Genomic DNA, 26990 nt, shown 5'->3' on the forward strand with positions numbered 1-26990 from the left:
ATGTGTACATGTGTGTTGAGTTTATGTGTATATGGTATATAGGTACATAGGATAGTGTTTGTGCAAGTCAAGCATCTACTTCTGAACTATATCTCCAGTATGAACCATTTTATTATAATGACAAAATAATATTTCCTTATAGAAAACAATAGAATAGGAATATTTCAGCATCCTACCTTTTCCTAGTCCTATTTCCCAATATCAATATCACTATATCAGGATAGCCATGTTCATTCTGGAATTGTATCAACAAACGCTTCCCTGGAATGTTTTGTTCTTGCTCAGTTTTTGTTTTATTTTCTGCTGAATGTGGTCACCCTTGAGTTTGGGGAACGAGATCCACAGTGGCTCAGGACACAGAAGTCCAAGGGCGCTGTGAAGGCCCTAGACATGCTCAAAGCTGATCAGGCCACTTCCAGAGGCATCTGGGAGAAGAGGTGGATGTGACAGGGAACTTGCCAAGGCCTTGATATCACAGCTAACAGTCAGGTTTTGCCCAACATCTAAGTCTTAGATTAGGTGAGCAGGTGAATTCAAAGGCAACATTTTAAAGAGACATCACACTTTCAGTCAGGAGAACAGAGACACTGGCATAACCACTGGCTTCCTGGTGGCAGAAGACCAGACCTTGATCTAGGCCCCATGGAGAAGAGAAGGCCGACTGCCTTTGTTGTGAGTAATGAGCCAGGACAAGGACAGCTGAGGGAACCAGGTCCCACAGAGCAGTGCTTTAAACCAGATGATTTCATTATCGCAGCCCAGACTCAAACAAGCCTAATGTGAACATTAGAAAACCAGCTTGGAGTCCCCGTGGGGGCATGAGGAGGCCACAGTGTACCTGGAGTGCGGGTCATGAGGTTGCTCTTCATCTGCGATATATAACGTGAATATTCAAACTCACTGGAGTGGATCGTAGAACCGGGGTTATAAGAAGTTGGGAGGAGGGTAAAATGATGACCAGAGGGTGAAATGCTTTCGTCCTTGAGAACCTCAACATGGGGGTGGTGATGGCTGTTTCGGGCTATAGACACAATGGATAACGACATGAGGACATTCAATGAGGCACTGTGTCAGTTAGGATGTCCCAGGGATATGTCTGTCAGCAGTTTTCTCAATAGAAATAACTGGGATGGGAGGATGCACCCTAATTGTGGGCAGTCCCATTTCAGGAGCTGAATCTGAACTAAAATGAAAAGGAGAGAGAAAACTCAATCCTGACTTGCGTCCGTTAATTCACTGTTCTCTGTTCTTCTCTACGGATGCGGCGTGACTGGGTTACTTCAAGTTCCTGACTGTTCCACGCCCATGATGGACTGGAAGCTGGAAATGTGAGTCAACAATCCCCTCCTCACTTAAGTCATTTTGTCTGGGATATGTTAGCACAACCCCAGCAACCAAAACTAAGACCCAAATGGCTAAGTGCTAGGAGGTAGGGCCATGGCTTTGATGGGCGTGATCATGTAGCTTTAGGGTCTCTAGAACCAAAGCGTGGGAGGAATCTGGAAGGGTGTGGAACTTTGGGGTGGAAAAGTTGTTGAATACTAGAAGCAGAGCTTAATGACTGGGTATTGTGTGAACTACAGACTGCCTGGCTGATGAGATCTGTCTTGACAAAAGTGGGAAGAGTTTGGGCCAAAGTTTGGCAGTCAAAGACGTTATGCTCAGGAGCTAGACGATGCAGCCAAGGTACTGGGCTCAGGGACTGGGTGATGCAGCTGAGGTACTGGGCTCAGGGACCAGGTGATGTAGCTGAGGTAATGGGCTCAGGGACCGGGAGATGCAGCTGAGGTACTGGGCTCAGAGACTGGGAGATGCAGCTGAGGTACTGGGCTCAGAGACCGGGTGATGCAGTTGAGGTACTGGGCTCAGGGACCGGGAGATGCAGCTGAGGTAATGGGCTCAGGGACCGGGTGATGCAGCTGAGGTACTGGGCTCAGGGACCGGGAGATGCAGCTGAGGTACTGGGCTCAGGGACCGGGAGATGCAGCTGAGGTATTGTACTGTGGACTTTTACTCCCTTCTCAGCAAACATGACCTGAGATCTTTGTGCAGACAGAAAACACCCATTTCCCTGAAGGAACAGAACATCACTTTCACTGAACAAAGTCATTATTGTTGTGGAGGGAAACGAAACCTCTGCTTTTTCTGTACCAGGAAACTGAAAACGAACGTGGTGTGTTTAATGAAGACATCATGACCTTGCACAAGCGCTTAAGTTCCTCCAAAGTGAAGACATTGTCATCTCTGGCACAACAGGGAAACACCTGCGACCAGCTCACACACGTATTATGTTCCTGTTAAGCATAATGCTAAGAGGGACAGCCATATACCCTTAGTGGGAAAAAATCGTTTAGTGGTTAACCCCTGGCTCACTAGTAATGATGTAATCTGGGGTGAATTCTTTTCCTATCTCAGGTTTTTGTTGGTTTGTTCATTCCTGATTAGTGTTCTATTTTAGGCATGGGCTCTACCACATCCCTAGCCATTCATCTGGGAAACACGAATAGTTGTGCGTTGCTCACACATGACATCATAATATCGAGGGCCTTGGTGCAGGTTCAGCACTAAGGGCAGTGCTTGGCGTGACAGAGTAAGGAATGTCCACTCCCCTTATGAGCCTGGCGCTGGGCTATAGTTTGCATGCTGATTCATGCTACAGTTTAGAACACCGACATCACTCAGGGAGCAAGATCTCCATGGGTGTTTAATGCTAGCCACACTGCTTCACAACTGACTATGATAATAGCCTTATCTTTGCTGGTGAGACTTCTCTGCGCAGGCCAGTTTCTTCATTCATTCATTCATTCGTTCATTCATTCATTCATTTGGGTATCAGACGTGCCTTCATCTTTCTGTCCTTCTATGTGTGTTTCTTGAGCATTCCCAAGATTTTCTCCTATACTGGAGGCTTACACGAATGAACCTTGAGTGTGTGATAGTCTTCTAACGCTCTATAGATTTATTTCACAAGGGAAACATTTTTGGCTGTGTGGATATCAGTGTTTCTGAGAAGTTTAAGAAGGAGCAACCAGTTCCTAAAGGAGGACGGCACCTTCCCACGGACAGGAGGCCCAGCATGAACAAAAGGAGAAAGTGAGTCAAGCTTCAGTATGCATTTGTCCCTGCTTCCTGACATAGACACCACCAACCCCATCATGCCCCTGCCTCCATGACTTCCTTACCATCTCCTATCACACCCTGAGTCAACAGGAATTCTTTTCCCTTCAGTTGGTTCAGGCCAGGAACTTAACCGTCAGAAGGGAACAGTAACTAATACAAGTGAGGAAGAGACAGTCCATGGTGTCAGGAGCTCACCTGTCAGTCATCTGTTGCTTTTGAGGGCAGGCCCAGCCTCGCCTAACTCCTGTTCCAGCAGAGAGTAGAGATCAGGGGAGTGAAGCTTAAAGACACAACAAAACAACAAAAATAAAATGTAAGTGTTTGTGTGGTGTGTGTGTGTGCGTGTCTGGGTGTGTGAGGTCAGAGTGAGCATTGAAGAGAAGAGGCAAACCCTGCTCCTCTAGGGGACCAGGAATGCAAGGGATTAGGCCCTTCCTGTGGGGCCTAATTCATAGTTTGGGGTATGTTATATATGGCATATGTGTTTATTTGTTTGTTTTTTGTTTTTTCGAGACAGGGTTTCTCTGTGGTTTTGGAGCCTGTCCTGGAACTAGCTCTTGTAGACCAGGCTGGTCTCGAACTCACAGAGATCCGCCTGCCTTTGCCTCCCAAGTGCTGGGATTAAAGGCATGCGCCACCCGGCTATATGGCATATGTGAATTTTTTGTCAGACCGCCCCCGCAAAATAAAGCAAGTAAAGTTTACTTCTGATGTTTAAGGTTGTACAAGCCGAGACTAAAAGTTCCAAAGAAGAGCAAAGTGCACGATAAACTCCATCTTGGAGTAGATTGACCACTGGTGTCCTTTCTTTACCTCCTTGGCGTCCCCTAGAAGAACTGTGTATTGTCAGTCCCGCACACACATGTAATCTTGTCATGTACACAGTTTGCATGTTGCCTTTTTATTTTTTGGTGTGTCTTAGACATATTTCCATACCAGTGTGTGTGTGTGTGTTCCCGTGTATCTCTGTCTGTGAGCTCAGGGTATGTGTCCCATGACTGGGGTGTGGAGATGAGAGGAGCCACTCTTGAACCTCTGGAGATTGCCCCATCTTCTTCCATCTTGTAGGAGTGCTAGGATTCCAAGTAAACATTACTCTGTGCTCCTTTGTACAGATCGTGAGGGTCTGAACTGGGATCTCCAGGCTTCAGTGGCAAGTGACCCATAACCCGATCTCCACTGCCTAGACTCTCTTTGGGACTTCCTGCTTTACATAAGCATTTGTCTTAAGCCGTGGGACAGTCACAAGTACTGGCTAAGGTTCTCCAAAGACAGGTGCTGAAGCCAGGCCTGATGAGGGCGGCTGAGTACAGATCTCCTCAGGGCTCTCCCCACACTGCCGTCACCATTCTCCCCCTCTATGTTCTAGCAAAGCTGTTGCATGGCTGTTGTGCCTCTCAAGGAGGAAGACAGCACCCTTTAGGGACAGAGATCCACTCCTTCAGGGACTGATATCCACTCACAAATGCCAAGGTGGGTGAGGGGTTCTTCTGCAGACTGCTGAAGGTCAGTGTGGGTCATGGCTGACCTCACAGAGGCCCTGTTTGCTCTTTTCTCCTTGGGAGTCTCATGCTGAAACCAATTCAAATCATTGTGACAAATGACAGAGGCCACCAGCACTGTTCCTGAGCCAGGGATCTGAAGCCTGAGTACCTGTGCATTCCTAACATTCCTAACTCTGGTGGGGACAGCACTCCTGCAGGGCTGTGTTGCTTTGCTGGGCTGTGCTGTCTGCTTACTAAATTGCAAACGTCATAGTCTCTAGGAAATCTATCATTGAATTGTCACATGGAGAGTTCAGCAGTGATCAAAGCATAGATAACATCGTGATGCTTCCTCTTGGTGTCAGTTGGGCCTGACTTGGAGTCTCCTGGGAGACACACCCCTGATTGCATCTGTGAGAGCATTTAAGAGATGGTGACTTGAAGGGAGGAGATCTATCCTGAATGTGGGGAGCACTACCTGTGGACTGGGTCTCAGACAAAACAAGTTTTGCTTTTAAAGGAGAAAAACCAAGAAACACAAGTATGTGTGTATCTCTGTTTCCCGACTGTGGACATGCATGATGGGACTCACCAACTGCTGTGCCATCTGTGCTAGGATGGGCTGTCTCCTCTCCTACCATGAGCTGGAATAAACCCTTCCTTGTTTAAGTTGCTTTTGTCGAAGAACTGGGAAGGTGTGACTGAGAGGAACACAATAATTGTGCACAGAATGGGCACACCTGAAAGGGCCATTCCTATTAAGAGTGAGAACTTTCCCCATACTTCAAGGTCTCTGTGTACCTTCTTTCAGGCCTAACACTTACCTCTACTCAAAAGGCAACCTTGGTCCAGGCATGGCAGTGCACACCTTTAATCCTATCACTCAGGAGGTAGAAACAGGTGGTTCTCTATAAGTTTGAGGCTAGCCTGGTCCAGAGCTGTATATTAAGATGTTGTCTTAAAAACAAATACAACAAAAGCCACCCCCCCATACACACACACACACACAACCCAGAGATAAGCTTGGCTTGCTTCTTCAAGTCATGCTCCAGCTAAATCTAATTTTGTTGATTCACTCATAGCTCATTGTCTTTCTGTCTAGTTCCTTCCACTCTGTGCTTTATATTTTTGTATTTACCCATCTTTTTTTCAGTTTGCTCTTCCCTTTAGCTACAAAGGCTCCACTGCCTGCACAGTGCAATTCACTAATCATTCTATTATATCCAAGAATAGGTATTTTGGGGTATCTTGCTACTACCCTGAAGATGTTCTTCCATACCCTTTATCTGAAGAGACATGGATTCGTGGTGGATATGGGAGATGGCTGAATGGACTCCTTGGCTGCTAAAGGTCACAAATGTCCATCTCACTGCAAAGAAAATTCTTGTTGTGTTTGGCCTTAGGGTTGATGAAGGGTCCTGGCTGTTCCACATCCTCCCTCCTGTTTGGTAGTATCGTTGTTAAACTTTCTGTTTCTTTTGGTTGTGTATTAATTTCCTGCTTCCAGATGCCTGCTGCTGTTAAGCACATTTTGAAATGCCTGTTTGACAGTTGGGTAATATCTTTGGTGGTGTGTCTGTTCAAAAAGGCTTGCCAGTTTTGCTTTCATGATTTATTGGCTTGTTGAACATTTTAACTTCAAGTTAACTAATTACTGTTTATGCATGCATGTGTGTTTACAGAGGTGGGAGCCTACCATGTGCCTGCAGTGGTGGGAGGGCGACTTTCAGCTTTGGTTTCCTCCTTCCTTCCGCTGTGGGATCCTGGGATTGAACTAGGGTCATCAGGCTTGCAACCACGCAGTGGCCATCCCTTCCGAGCCAGCGTGCTGGTTAGCATTCTGCATTCCATGGGTCCGATGTGTGGGAAACATCTTCCTTTGATTTATTTTTCTTTTCTGCCATCATGATGGGCCTCGTATTTGTCATGACAATAAGAAAGATTTACTAATCTAAACACAACAGTTTGTCCCAGAGAGGACCCACCTACAAGGATCCCTCTGGTATGTGGGGTTTTAAAGTAAAGGGAATAGACTGTAAAAGATGAGAATGATTCTAGTTTCTTGAAGTCTGTCTGTCTCTCTGTCTGTGTGTGTGTGTGCATGTGAGTGCGCACATGTGTGTTCATGTGTGCACTTGCTGTACTAGAGCAGTCTAAAGGCATCTTTTCTTGGTGGTTCAATGAATAGACACATCTCTCAATGACACTTTCAACAGGGTTTGGGGCTGGGGAAGTGCCCAGGAGAGATGCTTGTCAATCAACACTGTTTGATGGCTACAGCTAAGTCTTCCTAAATCCCCCGTCCAGACCTGGAGCTGAGAACAGGCCATTCTGTGTGGACCACTGCTACAGAGGTCAGCATCTTTTGGGTTTGCCTCACTCTGGTAAAGTGGACTGCAGATATCTCTTACTTCTGCCGAGGGAGTGTAGTTACGACAGTGGCCAGAGTCAGGACCCTGCCGTCTCAGATAGATAGTCCAGAAGAGTGGACTCAGCTCTGAGGCCTGTACTGCTGGCCAAGTTTTATCAAGCGGTGGTACCCTTCACACTGGTGGCCACAGCAAGGGCTCGGGGGCAACCTTTCCTGGCCAGCGGCACGGGTACCCTTCTGAGATCATCAGTTTGGATTGCAGGGCTCCCAGACATTTTCTTGCATGTTAGGCTGGTGCCTTTTCTCCAGCGGTTTGGCTCCATGCAGCCTTGCTGAGGAGTGGGTTGTCTTGGGTCAACAACATCCATATCTTGGTTGAGTTTTAATGTGAACTCGCCTTGGGTGAGCTCACGATGGAAAAGTGCACAGTGACTGTGACACCCCAAAGAGTGACTAGCGCAGCATCTTAGGTCATGCACAGAACATTTTATTACAACAAACATGTTACCACACACAGTGAAATCCTACAGGGGAATACACATACATATACCGCCCCCCCCAACACTGGACACACTCAGATGATATGTGATCACCTGCATCATTGTTCTTTGTCTTAAAAAGAGCCTATTAAACAATATCAGTTCATCAAGAGGGTAGGACACAGGCTGAATTATTGCTGAAAGGAACCAAGTGCTCCTGGGTTCGATGGTTTGGCTGTTTATCTATGCAACAATTAGACCCCCAAAATCCAATTCAATTCAAACCCGAGCCCATTTTTTCCCACATTGTTTAGCCAGATAGCATTCTACAGTTTTTAGCATAAAAATGAACAGCCCATGATTTTGTCATTTAACACTATATAACAGAGACACTAGGGGCTTTAAGATCAGTGTAGGGTGTCCTGCCCTCCAAAGTTCTTCAGTAAATCGCCTTTCCCAGCATCACCACCCTGAGTCAATCGGTCATCTGACACCACTGTCTGCAACACTTAGCAAATGTCAACTAAATGATGCTCTGCTTTCCTGGTGAAGAGCGTGTGCTTCACAAATGAACACCCAGACTTAAAACTGAGAGAGGAAATCAATTTCATGATATAATCTGAGCTTGATTTTTACTGTGATGATAAAATATCACAATTATTCCCTTGAAGGGGGGATATTTTTAAGTATTTAAGGGGAAGGAGCTATGCAGGTTCACTCAGCTAGAAGAAAATGAACTCCAAGATGGAAGATGAATCTTCAGCTCCAATTTGCTTCCTGTCACATGACCAAGCGGGCATCTGCCCCTGTCCTTTGGGCTTTCCCAGGTAAACTGAGTACACAGGACTTAATACACACACACACACACACACACACACACACACAAATAAAAATCTGCAGGAAAAACATGACTCAGTTTTCCCTCTAAAATATCTCGATAGGAGTTGGGTTATATACAAATTTAATCCCTAGAATCAGGGGAAGTTAGGGCAGGAGAGCATGGTTCCCAGGAGAGCCTGGGCTACATAGTTATACCCAACTTCAAGCACACAAACAAACAAAACAGGAAATACAGAGTTCCTGACCTATTTTAGGTGAGACAAAGTGTCTTTGTTGAATTATGGTGACCTAACCAAAGTATAAACAACTTTTGTGAGAAAATATTTACAAATCCAGTTCCTTATCAAATTCTTAGTACTTATCCAAACATACACACACACACACACACACACACATACTGAAGAAACAGAACCAAAATTCACCAAGTTCTAAAAGTAAACTCTGAAGCAAAATTTCTGAGATGCAGAATGAAGTCCGACATCTCAGCGCCCTCTAGCTGCAGCAGAAGAATTTCAGGGATGTTAAAATTCATTGGCAACAAACAGAAAACTTTCAACAATTTTTGCTCTTTGATAGGAAATTGTTATTTTGCAAACGGTGAGACGCAGTTCTGGTCTGGCAAGCGTCACGTGATGCTTCCACAGGAAGAGTATTTGACCCGGTCTCATCGTCTTTTCTGCCTTTTTGGTGCGGAGAAGCATCTGGTTCTTCTCACATTGACCTAGACTGGGTCTCATTCAGTCTTCCTTGGGAAATTTTCCATGGAGCCACAAGCGCTTTTATACCAAGCCGATCACACTCCCGACAGAGTCCTTCCTGGCCTTGCTTCCATGACTTTTATGGAATGCGCCAACACAGCCGTTGCTGCTTTTCCAGACTGAGAGGATGACCTTCTCTCTTCCTATACTTCTGAGTAAAAAGTCCAACATTCCAAAGCAGAAAAGCATTTAAATAGTCACCGGGGGACATATTTTGTGATATTCCCTGGTGAATAAAACTGGCATATTTAGCAGAAAATAACTCACCTTCTCAAGTGAGGAGGAGGAGAAAGGAAACAAGGGATTCACAGTAAAATTCCATAAAAATTCAAACACAAATTGAATACATTGGTCTTTGGGAACAGAGCACCTCGCTCTTCTGTGAACTGAACTCTATCCCTGCACACGGGCAGATTATTTGTTTTATAAGCTGTCATTTTATGGTTTTACCCCTTTCTTCTTAGTTCAGTCAGACTAAAACAAACAGACAGACTGCATTCTCAGTAACGATAATCCACAGACAGCCAGAGGATGTGCAACCAAGAGTCATATTTTCATGTCTGGATAGAGAGCAAGAACCTTGGGTGGTGGAGGACAGCTTCACGTTGAGATCCGCATAGCTGGTCAGAGTGTCCTTCTTGTCTCGGGTTCACCAGTCCAGCTTCAGGTCAGCCTTGCTCCATACATACTTGCCTCCCCGCTTCAGGAACATCTTCTCATCAAATCCACTGAATTTTATCGCTTGTTCCACCCCGACATCTAGGATGGACTTGGAAGGGTCCTTCCGGCCACCGGTACAGTTCAGGAAGCGCATCTGGGAAATACAAGGTAGAAATAAGTATGTTGCCATCTGGCTTATCCTGTGAGACTCAACTAAAACTATCCTTTCTAAAGTCCACATCCCAATTGCGTCACATGGGCACTGAGAGCTAAGATAGCCCCTAAGATCCTCAGACTCCACCCCCAACACAGACAGCTCACACTCGTGGAGAGGGTGGCAACCGGGAACAATGAACAGTATAGTTTAACCAACGGGACGCGGCCATCTCTGGAGACTAACTGGATTTGTTTAGATATCATGCCCTAGGGTAAAGGAGAGCATAGAGTACAGCAGGATGGGCGCTGTGCTCTGAGGAAGCTGAGCTGAATGTCCTCAGTGAGACGGCCACTGTGCTTGTGTGGTGTGAGTCCTGACAGAGGCTTCTCCTGAGGGGATAAGACAGAGGCTTCTGAGGTGGGAAAGAGCTGGGTCCAGGACAGAAGGTCCCCAATACATCCTATCCGTTTGTCTTTCTCTGACTCTTTCCTTTCCACCCTTGCAGGCAGGAATGAGGGCTTCGTGCTTGTGTGTGTCTACACTGAACATCCTGGAGGGCATTGCATGGTGCGCACGGAATCACTAAGTTAGTTGTTCAGTTGTCAAAAGCAAACACTGGGTTGTCAGTGTTCATTTCAACTCTGTGAGGAATCTGTCAGACAGCTTATTGGGGAATGTCGCTAAAAATCTCCAGTCAATCATGACAGTTTATTCTCCAAAATAACTTCCTTTCTTCCTTTTTTTAACCTTAGATCTATAAAACAGACATTTCTATGGTTACTTTCTCTCTTAGGTTGTATAAAATTCAAGTTGGCGATAAATAAACAAAATTGATGCACTCTCTCATTGATTAAATTGAAAATAACAAAACACAAAAGCTGTAACAAATATTTCTCAAAATGCCAAGGTCAATACTGAGCCCTTGGTTCTTTTTGTTGTTCATTTCAAATACATGGCCTGGCATGGAGGCGTCTGTCCTCTGCTGGGAATATCAGCAGAAGCCATAAATCCAAAGATCTAAATAACAACAACAAAGAAAAGGAAAGCAAGCGTGGTTTCTTTCCTATTTTAATAAGGGCAGGTTTTCCTTTGGAAGCAATGGCCTCAGAGACAGTGTTGGTGGTATCTGAAGGGGACAAAAGATTTCCTCCCATTGTCCAAGTTCATCTGTGACAGAGGTGCTGGCAGCCCCTCTGTTATTCAAGACAGCGTGGAGTGCAGGGGACAGGGCGATGCCGCAGTGCAACCCTTGAGTCCATGCTATGCCACCCACTGAGGGATCTACTAAGTGTGATGGCCTAATGACATCTGCAGATGTATGGCTACCTGGGATGTCATCTCCTGGTGGCTCACGTCAATCCAGGTTGAGGATAATGTCCTGAGTTGATTTGAGATAGAGCTTGGCATGTGAAGCCAGGGCTGTACCATGCTGACAATAAAACCACCAGAGCGGCACTAGACATAATAGATGTATCCTGAATGTGTTCATTTGGGCACACCTCTGGAATGTCTGAGCTGCCTGCTTGGCTATGAATACTCACATATTCATCCAGAATAAGGTAGGAGTCTTTCATCTGTAGGGGAAAACAGAATCAAGCTTTAGTTTTCATCCAACATAGATGGTTTACCTTTTATGCCCTATTGGCTGTCCTTCCTTTGGTGTGTGTGTGTGTGTGTGTGTGTGTGTGTGTGTGTGTGTATGTGTGCGCGCATGCGCGCACGCAGCAGCAGCCCTTAGCAGTGGAGGGTCTGCAGGGGCCCGTCCATCCAGTCAGTTTGAATTTTTCTGACTCAGAGGAAAAGAATTTTATCCTGAAGGCTGCTGTGAGCAACCCAGCTTTCCTGACCCTCCAGCAGTTTCCATTATTGCTGTCTTCATCTCTCAGTCCCCATCACAGTGGCTACTGTTCAAGGAATCACCAAGGTTTTTAAAGTCCAAATGATGTTCTTGGCAGAGAATATTGTTTCTGAAGCTCCTAATGTCGCTGTGACCCGATGTGGGACAGTTTTGAGTTCTCGGGTGTACTGGACAGTGCTATTACTCTCTGTAGGGAAGTTCCGACACTCTTTTCTCCTTCTAATAAGAGCTAGGCAGTAAATATTATTATTTCTCATGTTTCTTCCCATTTCCCTCCTTCCTTCCTTATTTTGCTTCATTTCCTCTTCCCTTCTTCCTTCTCTCCTCCTCCTCCATGCCCCGCCTGCCTTTTTGACAGGGCATCAGGTAGCCTAGGCTGACCTCTAACTCACTGCATGGCCAAGGGCGTCCCTGAGTTTTGGGTTCTCCTGGTGCCACCTCTTGAATGCTGAATTATAAACTTGCAGTGAGTGTTTTTAACTATGCTGGGGCCTTGAACCCAGAGCTTCCAGCATGTTAGGTAGGCATTCTCCCAAGTCGGTTAATATTCCATGCACACAGAACACGGTCTGTGTCCCAGTTAATCAGTTCTGCACCACACTGTAGAAGCCACCTCCACCATCACCATCAAAACAAAAACAAACAAATTTTGGTGCAAATAAATTCGTAAAAGAATGGAGTGCAACTCTGCTCCTTGGTAAATTTAGATATAGACTCCCAAAATTGGATTTGTCTACATTTTATCTAGCTTTTAAAATAATCACTAGAGAGTGTGTAAGGGACAGTCATAATGATGCTAACACCAACAAGGAGGCACTCACACCTTCCTTCAGTGTGTGAGCCCTACCCACATGCTTCCCAAACATGTAGAGATCCTATGTGTGTATATTTTATATTAGAGTTATAAATATATGCATCCATTTAATTGCATAATCTGTGAGGTGGCCTAGTCAAACTCATTCTTAGTTAGAAAAAAAATCAGTGTCATTGAAGAACCCCAGTCCCAGATGACAGGTAACCATAGTGGACCTCCGTTTCTTTGACTCTAGGATTGATTGCACTCCTCCCCTTTCTCCTTCCAGAACATCTAGAATAACAAGACGGCAAATTGCAAAGCTCTCAGCAGTGTAGCTATGTGGTAGTAAACACTGCAGCTTTCACTGCATACAAACCTTCTGGTTAGATTCTGGCACCAAACAGGACACCTCTTGATGACGCTCTAAGAATGCTTCAAATTCTTCATTGCTTATAAGAAATCGTTCTGCTTCCCTCAGGGCAGCTTCTCCAGAGTTCTCACCCTCAATTAGGAGGCACTGGAAGACCTGGGAGAGGAGAAAGCATCTGTTAGGCCAGGAGCCTCACACTACCATTCTCTCCAAGCCTGCGGGGATCAGACCCTACCCAGTTCAGTACTAGCTCAGAATACAATTGATAGTCACTGCTAAGTTTGTGAGAACTTAGACTGTGAGGCTCCAGGCCACTAGGGATGGAGCTAACGAAGTTCAGACGCTTTCCCTTAGAGCATTGCTAATTTCGGTCAAGAGCCCACAGATAGCAAAGGTTTTGAAGAAGAAGCAGGAACTGACCCTTAACACCGAGAGCCAGTGTCTTGAAATGACGAATCAGAAAATCAAAATAAAAGAGAGAAGAATGTAAGGAAAGGCCAAGAAAAGAGGAGTTGAGGCGAGGAAGGAGGATGTCAGATGAGTCTTAAGAAAAAAGAGGGTGAAGGGGCAGTAAGAGTCAATGTATCACTGAGGTAAAAGAGAGAGAGAGGAGATGAGCAGCCTGGCAGGTGACTGAGGGACAGGTCTTTGGTTGGCGCACTCCTTTGTCCGAGGTCTCTGTCTCTGTCTCTTTTTGTCCTGACTCTAGCATTCAGCTTCCTTTAGCAGTTTTCCATTTGTTCTGGCCCGAGGGTGTCATTGACATTCAATTTCAATACATTTGTTGTTTTTTAAAAAAAATCTTTAAAGTATATAGCATTTGTAGCTTCTTTCTAACCTATTTCTAAATATTGCAGTGCAGTTAATGGGAAAAAAAAAAGTCTTATCCTTATTCCCCTACTGTCTTGGCTCACTTGGCATCTAAAGAAGATCCAAGGTTGCCCAGGAATGACAGCTTTTCTTGGGTGAGCACGACTCTGGTCTAGCTTAGGCCTTCTCGCCCCGGCCAGCCCCATATGTGGAAATTCTTTCCTGATTTCGAAACACAGTCAAATGTAACTTCTTCCACCGTGTTTTGCCATTCAGCTTGGTGTGCCCCACCTTCCCAAGTCCTCCACATGTGAGTGTCAGGGAACTTGCACACTCCGTGTTCTAGTCCTTCCCAAAACTCAATTCCCAAATCTCATCCTACGACTTGTCTACTTTGTCTCCAGGCACAGATCCAAAGGAATTACAACGAGGATAACCACGTGGCTTGTTAAAAATACAAGCACACCCCGGCTTTCCCGACAAGGCCCGCCCTCATTGGACAACAGTGAATGCATAAAGGGGTCTAAGAAGCTGCTTTCTAAGAAGCCCCCTTGGTGGGCTCTGAGAAGCCAGGGGCAGAAAATGTGAATTCTCCCTGTTTATGGTGGGTCCTGTCTCTAATAGGCAGGCTTGTATCTTTGTGAGCCTGGGACTTCCAGTGACTGGGACAGTCCTAAGGAGTGCATTATGGAATAAAGGCTGACATTGCTCTATAGACTTCCCCTGTGACCAAGTAATTCAATGCAAACTCAAGAGTGTCGGGATTTATGAAGATCATCTAGCCCCATGCACAGGCAAACCAGGAGTAGGTATTTACTTGAGGCCCAGCATGGCCTTTACTCTCAGAATAATCCTGAAGAAAACCATTTCGAGATTTTGGAAACAGACACAAAACACAGAAAAGCGAGGATGTCAACTTAACAGAGCCCAGAGTTAAGGTCCTGACTAGAAAGTTCCAGAGTCCCCAGGGTCCCCAAATTCAGTGTCACCTATCGAAGCCTCCCTTGCGTGTTTTGTGGATTAAAGTCAAGCAAGCGGCAGTGTGGATTTACCTTCCAGCGGACAGGGTTCAGGGCCTTGATGTGTTCATTCATGTCTTCGTCCACATTGAAGCGATTGATGACGGAGTTGATCTTGAAAGCCACCTTGTAGTCTCGGCACCACTTCCTCAGTTTTTGAAGGTTTTCCACGTGGTTCTTTTTCCCCTGACCCCGCCCAATGAGAACATTAACGTCCTCATTGAAGCTGTCACAGGAGATGGCAAGAATGTCCAGATAGTCACCTGCAGGAAAAGGATGATGATGATGGTGATAATAATAATAATAATAATAATAATAATAATAATAATAATTAATCTGCTCCCTGAGCCCTCGAATCCATTTGCATCTCTTTACAGTAAAATGTACCATCTTCGCAGCTGTGTTTTAAAGACTTTCCTGATTCTCTGTTCTCTGTCCTGGACGCAGGAAAGTCAGAGAGATGTGAATTACACAAGGTATGTATGAATGCAATCAATAAAATACATACATGCATAATGAGATCACAGAGCTACTTAATGTGATCAGTTCTAAACTGCATCCATGCAGGTGACTGAATCATCATGAGCATCATTTAATAAGATTTTTCTCTTGTGTTGTCATAGAGACGCACAAATCATGAAGCCTGTTTCTATTAATTATGAAGGATTGTAGGCTTGTTTTGCCCGGCATACAAACTTGTGTCTAGCTGTCTAGTCATTTCTCCAGGCTGTGCTTTACATGTTTATTTACTATGGAACTATTTGCAGACACTCTCCGCTGCGTCGGGTGCGAGTGATAGAGAGGCTGAGACAATCCAGATAAAGGGGAGCTGGGTGCAGGAGCCACAGAACAAACAGGCCCCACCCTGCAAGGCCATGCGTTAAGAGTCCTGACAGAGAGCTATAAAATATTGACATTGAGCTTGGCATCGGGCATCTCTTCACCGGTCTCTGGAGCTCCAGTGTCTGCTCTGTGTTTCCTGTGACAGCCATCTTCCTTCCCTGCTCCCTGCCCTCCGCTGCCTGAGAGGAGTAGGCATCCTGGGGCCTGAGATAATCCTTGCAGCTGACCAAGCTTGAGCTCTCTTGGTTGGTGAGAATGTCCAAATGTCTCAATTTTACCTTAAAATTCTCTTCCCATTATAGAAGGGAAGAGTTCTAAAATTTCTTTCGGATACTATTCTCTATAATCGCAAAAAGACTAATTTTAGCTCTTATCTTAGGTTTCCTCCATGCTGCCTGTATCTAACAAGCACACACCAGAGCCAGAATAAATTTCCTGTTATTTAAATCTCAAAGTGTTCCGCAACTTGACCTCAAGTGAATTCCTAAGGGAGGCCCCACCAGGATGAGGTAACTGAACACATAGTCTCTAACAAAACCAAGGGGACACAGAAGCTCAAAACCAAACACATGAAAAGCAGTCTCTTCCAGGAGCATCATGATTGGCTGATTGACAAGTGCACGGAGCATCTGTGTCTCCATCCCTCTATCCTCACCCTGCACTCCATCTTTAGCTGTGTTTCTCTGATGTCCCCTCCTCCTGGTTGCAGCTCTTGGGAGGAATCATTTGACAGAGCAGGTCTGTTGGCTCAGGTCTTGTGTTTTTCCAGAAGAGCTGAGGTTCTGTGCAGCCCCTGCCTATATGGTTGCTACAGCAGCATGCATAATAACGGTGGGTGATGCATGTAAGCTCCAACCATGTGGCCATGTGTCAGGATTGTGTAGACACATATATGATGTGTTTACATGTATTGTTGGAGTCCTGGAGGACTCCGTGTACTTAGCAATACATGCTTGAGTGACCAGCACTCTGTGACACTATCTGATCCAATATGGAAGTGAATCTCCTGTGTGAAGACAACCCCAACATTGTCGAGGTTCACTGTTAGGAAGAAAAGAAAACTTGTGTGGGCTCAGTTAGTGATGGGCTCAAAAACAGATGGCCTCTCTGGACTCAGTGATACCTGTGGCCTGCTGCTATCTCGCTCTGTTTTTGCTCTCCTTGAAAGAGTCTTGGCAGTCTGCCAACAAACTCCCAAACTTGGAGGTGTTGTGTGTCTCTGATAGCTTCTCCTCATGCCCGAGGACATAGGTCCAACTTCGAGCTATTTGCAGGCATTTATAATCGGGATAGTTTTACAGAGAATATCGCTTTATACATCTGGGATAATTTGAGGGTAGGCAATTTTCCATCTAGTCTAAAAGCCAATTAACATTTGCAATTGCCATCTATCTGACAAGAGAGCCTTGTCATTGACTTTTGCGGTCTGTGTGTTCCCCTCTCTCTAGGCGATGATGCTGAGTCACATGACCCTTTCTGGGTGGTCTCTGACCACAGTCTCTGACACTGTCCTGAAGCATACTTCCTGTCCACACTCCTTGACACAGGGGCAGATGTTTTGAGTCTTTCATAAAGAACAACTACTGCCTGGGTACACCCTTCAAGACATGGTCCACTGCTCCCTATTCACGCTGCTTCTGCCATCCTTCCTTCTGCCTCACTTTGTGCCCCCAGTGTCTCCGTCCAGTGCCTCCCACCACAGATGTCTGGCTTGATACACCACGACAGCTTCCTCCTTGAGTTGCTGTCCCTGTTTCCAAGAATCCTCCTTGCCTGCCCAAACATCATAGACAGGCTTTGCCCACAAGCCCAACCTCTGCCTGCAGGTGGATGCATCCTGTAAAATTGTCTGGTCAGTGTCTCCAATTCAAAGTGCTGGCCTTCCCTTTGGATGACTCCAGAGCTTCACAGGGTCACAAAGCAAGGGTGGAGTAAGGGAACCAGAGGGGAGGTTTTAACGGTCTTCTAAACAGAAAGTAATCATAATGAGCCACCTCATGCCATGGGTTGCTCCCAAGACACTACAAACATGGACCACTCAATCACTGCAGTTCTCAGAAAATATTTAGAGCACCAAAAATCAGTCAGTCTATGTGCTATGAGCTTCTAATATGACTTGACTTACAATCAGCTTAGTCCTAACAGAGATTCAAAAAAAAAAGTCTCACTGGACATCCCTGGCTAAGTTAGAACTCCCTATAGAGATCAGGTAGGCCTCAAACTCACCAAGATCCATCTCTGCCCCCCAAGTGCCAGCACTGAAGGTATTCACTGCCATGCCCTGCCTCTAACAGAGACATTTATAAAGCTGTAGAGTGTGTTGATTTTCCTCAGTAATGGCTAAATGTAGACCCCAGTTATCCATGAGTGCTAAATTAGTAGGTGTAGCAACAATCTGCACGCTGACTTGTTCTCTTATCTGTCTCCCCCTACCTGTTTATTAGCACCCAACAGAAACAAAATAATCTAACACCATGCACAACTCAGGAGATATTATAAGAAACAAGATTAAATTAGGTTTTCTTTCCTCCCAGTTCCCCAGATGCTCTGGCCTGGAGCCTAGAAAGGGAGAAAACACAGGAGTCAACATACGAGTTGTAGTGAGCAAGGTCTTGCCCGCGGGAACTTACCATAGTCCCTGAACCACTTCTCGCGAATGAGGCTGCCATTGCTCACGATGCTCACAGAGGGCAGGGCCAGCTCCTCCTTGCAGAATCTCACAAGCTTACCCACGTATTCACCCCTGTCCTGCAGAAAGGGTTCTCCTCCTGAAAAGTTGATCTTCTCCATACCTGTAAGGGGCAAAAGCTATATGTTTTGCATTTTCCAAATACTCATTTCATTATTTTGGTTTATGAGGCTGGAGAAAGAACTCGTTTGTTGCTCTCTCAGAGGACCAGAGTTCAGTTCCCAGTGCCCACGTTGGACAGTTCACAGTTCCCTCCAGGGGATTCTATGCTTCTGGGGACACCGACCTGATGGAGGTGGGTCATTTTTCTATCTGTTGTTTTATTGGTTAAGTAATAAAGAAACTGCCTTGGCCCATTTAATAGGACAGAAAATTAGGTAGGCGGAGTAAACAGACAAAATGCTGGAAAAAAGAAGCTGAGTCAGGAGTCGCCATGATTCTCCCACTCCAGACAGACGCAGGTTAAGATCTTTTCTGGTAAGCCAGCTCATGGTGCTACACAGAATATTAGAAATGGGTTAGATCAATATATAAGAGCTAGCCAATAAGAGGCTGGAACTAATGGGCCAGGCAGTGATTAAAAGAATACAGTTTCCGTGTAATTATTTCGGGGCATAAGCTAGCCATGCGGGCGGCTGGGTGCCGGGGACGCAGCCCTGCCGCTCCTATTACAACAGAGAAGCTGAGTCAGGAGTCGCCATGATTCTCCCACTCCAGACAGATGCAGGTTAAGATCTTTCCTGGTAAGCCAGCTCATGGTGCTACACAGAATATTAGAAATGGGTTAGATCAATATGTAAGAGCTAGCCAATAAGAGGCTGGAACTAATGGGCCAGGCAGTGATTAAAAGAATACAGTTTCCGTGTAATTATTTCGGGGCATAAGCTAGCCATGCGGGCGGCTGGGTGCCGGGGACGCAGCCCTGCCGCTCCTATTACAACACCGACCAACACAGGCACTCATGCACACACACACATACACACATAATAAATCTTATTATTTTGTAATTTTTTAGTGTGTACTTGTATGTATTCACATGGAGGATGGGATAGGGCCAGATCCCAGGGTCTTGTGTATACTAGAAAGGCACTTTGTGATGATGAGATATACTCACAGCCTCATTCATTTTTGTTTTAAAGACAAATTAACATTTCCTTATGGTAAAATCAATGAGATAAAACTAATCATTATTCTCTTTTTTATCTCATCCTGTTTTCCAATATTCATACCACTCTCAATAACTGTGGGTTCTGTTCATGGTCTAAACTAGGAAGGAAATGACTGTAGTATTTTGTTCCTCTTCTTTTTCTATTTGGAAACAGATACACTCAATGATGGGAAACCAATTCCACATCGCAGCAGACTCTCTGAGAAGTCCAAGGGCACCGTGAGCCCATCGTGAGATGCTCAGAACAAAAAGTCAATCCCAGACACATCTGGGAGAAGATGTGGGGGTGACCATGAACTCATCACAGCTGTGCTGTCCGGGGCTCAGAGTCCAGTTCTGTCAAAGAGCTAAGGCGTAGGTGGGCAGGTGACTCCTAAAGCTTTCAGTGAGGAAAGCAGAGACAGTGGCTACCTTACGAAATCCCTGCTGCCAAAAGGCTGAACCTTAATCTAGGTCCCAGTGAGGTAACAAGGCTCATAGTCTTTCTTGTGGGTAATAAGCCAGTTCAGACTGGAGCCAATTAGATCCCACCATGCAGGGCTGTGTATTGTATGATTTCATTATCACACATAGAATCAGGCAAGTCTAAAGTGAGCATCACAAATCCAATTGGGAGTCCCCCTGGGGTCAGTGTGGTGGCTGGAGGCCAGCTTGCCCCTGGAGCGCTGGCTAATAATTCTCTATTTCCCAGCTGTGGTCCAGGGAGACCTCTTTGCAGAGTCATGGGGAAGTGCAGTTAGCATGTTTGGTGCCTAGACCTGTCGACTGTGCTTCGGTTAAAGAAAAGAGAAGGCAATTTCTAGGTGAGTAGGTATTCCGGAAAGAGAGAAAGGGAGGGAGGGAGAGAGGGATGGAGAGAAAGAAAAAGGGAGCGAGGAAGAGAGGGAAGGAGGGAGGGAAGGAGAGAGAGAGGGAAAGAGGGATGGAAGGAGGGAGAGGGGAGGGAGGAAGGGAAGAAGTGAGGGAGGGAGGGCAGGTTAGGAGGAGAAGATGCTGCAGTTTCACTGCTAAATTCATACCCAAGAATGGGACAGCAAATCTTAGGAGAAAAATCCCCTGTCGTGCTTGTCAAAATCACATTAAGGTTTACAGAGGGCTGGAGAGGTGACGTGGTGTTATGACCTACTTGCTGTACAAGTCTGAGAACTTCTGTTTGGATCCCTGATACCCTAGGAAATCTGAACACCGCAGTGAGCATTTGTGACGCCATCCTTCCTACTTCAGCATGGGAGGAAAGAGAATCTTCTGTGAGGCTCAAATGCCAACCCACACTGCACATCATCAGTCAATGGCAGAGAAACCCTGTCCCAGACAAGGCTGAAAGTTAAGAGCAGACTGATACCTGAAGTAGTTGTCCTTTGGTTGTCACAGGCTACAGCTCTGCTGTTGCCAAGCAGGTGACCAGATTACCACACACACATGCACACACACACACATATACACACACCACACACATACCCACCATACATACATATACATATGTGCACACACACCACAATAAATATATACACGCACACAGACACTCACACCACACACCACACACACATACACACAATGTGTATGCAAAGAATGCAAAGATTTTCTTCTTTTGAGGGAAAAGTCTTCACCAAGGAACAGGGTGAAGCTTCTGCCAGGCTGTTCACACCGGGGACTTGGGTCTTTCCTTCCCCTTTCCTCACTTAGTGTTTCTGGAAATCAGATTTCTCTGGGCAGATTCTTCCAGGGACGCAACTTTCCTGAGTTCCTGTTTCCAAACACCGGAGGAACGGGGCCCTGTTCACACCTCTGCTCACAGGAGTGACAGTTCGCCTCACAGACTTGAGCAAGCTGTTGGTCCCTGACCCATCCTTGAAAGACTGCCTGTTCCCTGCCCCAGGATGCTGTGTCTAGATCTCAGGGAGCCCTTCCCACCCTCATTCTATGTGCAACCCCCGTTCTCTGGCATGAACACCCTGGCTTCTGCCTGGGCTAGGAGCTTACCAGCCTCTTTGAGCAGAAGCAGCCCTCGCTTGGCCTCCTCCAGGGGCAGCACGAAGGATGTCTTGGCTGTGTGGAAGCAGAACCCGCACTTGTAATTGCATTGACGGGTGAAGTGGTAGTTGACGCTAACGGGGACTGTAGGCTGAGAACCGTTTGGTTCTTCCTGGGTCTCCTCCGGCATGGTCCGGACCTGTGGCTGTGGTTGTCCCCTTCCAGAACCTAGCCACCTCAGTGCTAGTCTCAACCAGCAGAACAGGATGGCCAGTCCACTCCAGAGCGAGTCCAGCTGCTGCTGGAACAGGCTCAGCAGCCCGGCAGCAAGAGCAGTGGGCACGAGCATCCCCATGGTGATCTGCACTCACCTGCAGCTGCCAGAGGGCTTATAAGCTGCGGGCCAGCCACACCCCCCATGCATTCTGTCACATGGCAGAGGGAAACGCCTCCCTTGAGTAAGTCTCAGCTGAGCAGAGTTTCTGTTTTCTGAAAATGAAAGTTGAACCTGAGCCAAGACAGAAGCTTGGGATGGAGGCCAATGAGCTGCCTTTCCCTGGCTCACGGCTGCTCCTATGCTATGACACCTGTAAACAGCGTCAGTCCTGATGACCCCGATGACGCTGCAAAGATTCCAGCAGCCACCAGTTTCTAAACAAGGGTCGTCCAGACACATAGCTGCCTCCTAACAGGTTATTATTTTAACACAAAATTATGCGTTAAGCTTCTTGTAAAGAATATCTATGCATACTTAACAATTTTTAAATCCTCTTCTTTGGTTCTCCACCCACACCACTCATGCCTCACAAACAAACAAATAAACAAAACAAACCACCAAAGACCTGGAGTTTTATAACTTCGCATGCACGAGGCAGATCATGCAGGGTGACCTTGGCAGCTCTCTCGAAGAGGAAGGAAAAGGAGTTCAAGACTGGTAGATGTCAGGAAAAACAAAAACAAAAAAAAACCAAACAAATAAATATAGCAAAGAAATTCCGCACAGTAAAGTTAATCACTTTAAAATTGGATTTCTTAGTAATTATTTTTTTCTCTTTTATATTGTCAGAGGACACACATTGTAGATTTTCCTCAGACTCTTCCTTTCAAAACTTTGCCTTCATGGTACAGTTCTGCAGTCCTGTGTGGCTGGTGCCTTTCCTCCAGGCAAGCTCCCGTGTTTTGGTAATAAGGTCGTTTGCTCATCTCTGGACTTCTCCTCTTCTGATGGTGCTGTCTCCCCTCTGACATCTTTTTCAAGGAGCTCCATGCTTCTTAAGTTGTCTTCTTTGTGTTGTTTCTACTTTAGTGCTTGGGGGAAGTAGAGAGAGTCTTGGACATACAGTTCCTTCTGCCTCTGAGAAGGAAAGGACAGCGCCACAGCTAAAGACCACAATTTAGCAGGCTTCATAAATGCTGGTGGAGGGATGTAAAGAACCAAGCTTTGAAATTCTTCTTCTATGTATATCCTTCAGTTGTTTAAAAAAAAGCCTCTTTGAATGGAACATTTTGCTTTTTGTAACACCAGATATTGTTTCCAATCTTCTTCCCTTACCACCACTGCATCTTCTTCTTCTTTCTCTAGTAAACAAAGAGGCTGTAGGCTGAAAGTCCCTTATCAAACATCTGGAGGGGAGATGTGATTCTTATTTCATGGTTTGTATCTCAGATTTGGGAAAAATTTATTCTGACAAAGACTATCATTGACTGGTCACCCTGGAAGTAATACAAGACACGTTTTAAAAGGAATCTACACACAAAACAGTTGTATTCATGGAGTTTTATCTCTCTGTCTGTCTGTCTCTCTCTCTCTCTCTCTCTGTGTGTGTGTGTGTGTAAAAAGCTAACCATTCTAGATTTGAACTTACAGGCATTCAACCTGAATGACCATGTAGCATCTTCTTCCCAAGAATCTCGCATGAAGTACTTAGGGTTGCTTGCTGTGACAGTCAGAGAAAGAATCATTTCCCAGGGTCCAGCTGGCCAATACTGGTTCTTTCTTCAAGGGAAGAAGTCAGTTTGCTAGAGAGATGACTGGAAGACCACATTCCCTGTAGTGTTACAGACCCAGGATGTGAATTCCTCCAAGAGTCCATCTACAGACTGATGGGTAAGGAAATATAACCCAGGGGTTGGGACGATGACTCTGCTGGCAGAGGGCATAACTTGTATTGTGTTAACATTTTCTGAGGCAACACAAACAACAAACGTGTTTTCATCTCAGAGAGGGCGGCAGCAAAGGACCAAAGTTCAATTCCAGCCAAGCCCAATCCGGTGAGCCAATGGGTTTATTATATTTATAGAGCGGGAGGGGGGATGGGCTACTTCTGAAGAAAGGCATCGTGGCAGAGTCCCCCCCCCCCCAGCATGGATGAGGACCTCATGGATACTGCACCATGCAGGTCCCCTTTCAGCTAATCTTAAACATGGAATGTATCCTATGATTTCCCAAGATCACTTGAATTTGTGAGAGCAGGAAGGGGTCACAGGGAAATACCAGGAGAGGGTCTTGTGACATTCCCCTCTTCTGTCTACCATGGCACCATGTCAATAGCTCTTTCCTGTTACCATAGACTTGGATACCACTGTACTGTTTCCCATATTAGTGAACAAGAAAACCTTTGGTTCAAAGTGGCGGTGAGGTGAATGGGTTTTACCCTCAGTGGGAAAGACCATGCTGTAACATTTTGGAAGTGGTGGGCCTGAGTTTGATTCCCAGAACCTGTATAAATAATGCTGTGTGTCGTATCACCTGCCTGGAATCCCAGCACTGGGGATAGGGAGACAGCCAGATACCTACATCTTGCTAAGGGATTCAGCTAGGCCCATTTTACAGCAAAGGATCTGTCTGCTTTTTCCTTCCTCATTGCTATGACTACAAGCTCCCATGTCAGGCTCTTTTACATAGATCTAGAGATCTGAACACAGGCCTTCATGCTTACAAGATAAATTATTTACCACCTGAGCCACAGCTGATGTAGGAGGGTCTTCTATCTATCTGTTGCTTTCATTGGTTAATTAATAAAGAAAACTGCTTGGTCTGATAGGTCAGAACATAGGTAGGCTGGGAAGACAGAACAGAATTGTGGGAGAAAGAAAGGAGAGTCAGGAAGTCGCCATGAAGCTCTGGCCCAAGATGGACATAGGTTAGAATCTTCCTGGTAAGCCACCACCTCGTGGTGCTACACACATTAATAGAAATGGGTCAATCAAGATGTGAAAGTTAGCCAATAAGAGGCTAGAGCTAATGGGCCAGGCAGTGTTTAAATGAATACAGTTTCCGTGTAATTATTCTGGGGCTAAGCTAGCTGTGCGGGAGCTGGGCAGGACGAAAAGTAGGCCTGCTTGCCTCTTCACTACACATAGCCCTGTCCCCATTGTCACATTTTCTTTTATTTTTCTTTCTTTCTTTTTTCTCTCTCTTTCTTTCTTTTTTTTTTTTTTTGAAACTTAACAGAGTCCTTAATTGGACTGTTATAGTTCCCTCTTTTTATCAGAATGGTGTTTGCATATGTTCTGTGAAAAGTGAAAAAGTCTGATGGCTGAATCTTGGGTGTGGGTCTGTGCTCAGGGTGTAGGTGATATAGCTGAGGTGCTGGGCTCAGGGTCTGGGACATGCAGCTGAGGTGCTGGGCTCAGAATCTGGGTGATGCAGCTGAGGTGCTGGGCTCAGGGTCTGGGACATGCAGCTGAGGTGCTGGGCTCAGGGACTGGGTGATGTAGTCGAGGTTCTGTGCCCAGGCTCTGTTTGGTGTAGCTGAGGTATTGCACTGTGGACTTTTACTCCCTTCTCAGCAAACATCTCCTGAGATCTTTGTGAAGGGGAAAAATACTCATTTTCCAGAAGGAACAGAACACCGCCTGCAGGGAGCCATTGTTGTGAATGGAAACAGAAACCTTTTTATTTTCTGAACTGGGAAACCGAAAGTAAACTCTGCAGCACAAGCCTGGAGCTTAACGAAGCCAATTATGCCAGTGTTATCTGATTCAAATCCTTGAAATCTGAGGAAAGGAAAATGCTGTAATCTCTGGCAGAGATTGAGACTTGAGAAATACCCTCTGCGAGGTCTCTCTCTCTCTCTCTCTCTCTCTCTCTCTCTCTCTCTCTCTCTCTCTCTCTCTCACACACACACACACACACACACACACACACACACGACGTCAGCGTCAGGTGAAACAGCTGGTGAAAAGTGCTTCAGTGGACCAATCCTGGCTGAGCTTTGGGGTAGATTTTGTTACCTGCCTGTGATTTATTTGGCTTGTGCCATTCTTTCAGGTATTAATTAGAGCATGCTTTCCTTAAGCCATCTTCTTTTTTTAAAAAAGCATATTTATTGAGATTGCCCTGTGAAGTTGTCATATAAAAATATCATCAAGTATGAATGAAATATAAATGTACTAGTTAGCTCCATTGTCAAACTGACTCAATTTAGTGCTCTGATGGGAACATCTGTTGCTTGTGTTTAGGCAGGTGGTCCCCTCTTGGCTCTATACCCAGTCATTTGTCTGCCTGAGCTTCTGATCCATATGGGAAACACAATAGTTGTGCGTTGCTCACACATGACATCATAATATCGAGGGGCCTGGTGCAGGTTCAGCACTAAGGGCAGTGCTTGGTGTAACAGAGTGAGGAATGTTCACTCCCCTTATGAGCCTGGCGCTGGGCTGTAGTTTGTGCATTGATTCATGCCACAGTTTAGGACACCTACCTCACTCAGGGAGCAAGATCTTAGTGGGTGTTTAATGCTGGCCACACTGCTTCACAACTGACTACCATAAGAGTATTGCCTTATCTTTGCTGGTGAGACTTCTCTGCACAGGCCAGTTTCTTCATTCATTCATTCATTCATTCATTCATTCATTCACTCATGTATTCAGGCATGCTTTCATTTTCGCATCTTCCTTTTTTTTGATATATATTGACTGGAATTTCTCTATGGAGTTGTCATATAAAATATCAATAATTGGGAGTAAAATGTAAATCTGATAATTATCTTCACTCTCAACTTGACTAGGATTGATTGATTGATGAATGAATAATTGATTTTGATGGAAACATTGTATTTTCAGATGTTTCCAGGGAGTTTATCCAAGAAGGTAAAGCCTCTCTTAGTGGAATTAGAGCGTCACCATCCCCTAGGCTGCAGGCCCAGACTGAGTAACAGTGGAAAGAGGAATTGAGCCCCAGCACGAATCCCTTTCTACTTCCTGACTGCAGACGCAATGTGACCAGTCCCATCAGGCCCCTTCCTCAAAGCCTTCCCTACCATCTCCTTTCACGCCCTGAGACAACAGGAATTCTTTTCCCCTTTAGTTGGTTCAGGTCTGGAACTTGACCAGGACAAGCAAGCAGTAACTAATACAAGTGAGGAAGAGACATGCCCTGGTGTCAGGAGCTCACTAGTCAGTCCTACGTTGTTTCTGAGGACAGGCCTGACCTCTCCTAACTTCTGTTCCAGCAAAGAGTAAAGATCAGGGAAGTGTGAACTCTGTTTCTGTATAGTCGAGGGAGCTTGTGTGGTTGTGGAGGTCAGAGGACAGCCGTGGCTGATAAGCCTTGCCTTCTACCTTGTTTGAGACAGGGTCTCCTATTGTTGGAT

General features: G+C 45.7%; 1 protein-coding gene across 1 annotated transcript; it reads right to left on the minus strand.

The window, feature by feature from the left end:
* Window positions 1-7441: 7441 nt before the first annotated feature.
* On the minus strand, window positions 7442-23546 carry Rsad2 (radical S-adenosyl methionine domain containing 2). Its single transcript, XM_057766768.1, has 6 exons — window positions 21403-23546; window positions 18196-18357; window positions 14756-14985; window positions 12900-13049; window positions 11411-11443; window positions 7442-9866 (listed from the first exon to the last, which is right to left on the minus strand). The coding sequence occupies exons 1-6, from the start codon at window positions 21746-21748 to the stop codon at window positions 9702-9704; spliced, it is 1086 nt and encodes a 361-aa protein (XP_057622751.1). The 5' UTR covers window positions 21749-23546; the 3' UTR covers window positions 7442-9701.
* Window positions 23547-26990: the final 3444 nt, after the last annotated feature.

The sequence above is a fragment of the Chionomys nivalis genome, chromosome 1 (assembly GCF_950005125.1).
Source record: "Chionomys nivalis chromosome 1, mChiNiv1.1, whole genome shotgun sequence".
Classification (NCBI taxonomy): Eukaryota; Metazoa; Chordata; class Mammalia; order Rodentia; family Cricetidae; genus Chionomys; species Chionomys nivalis.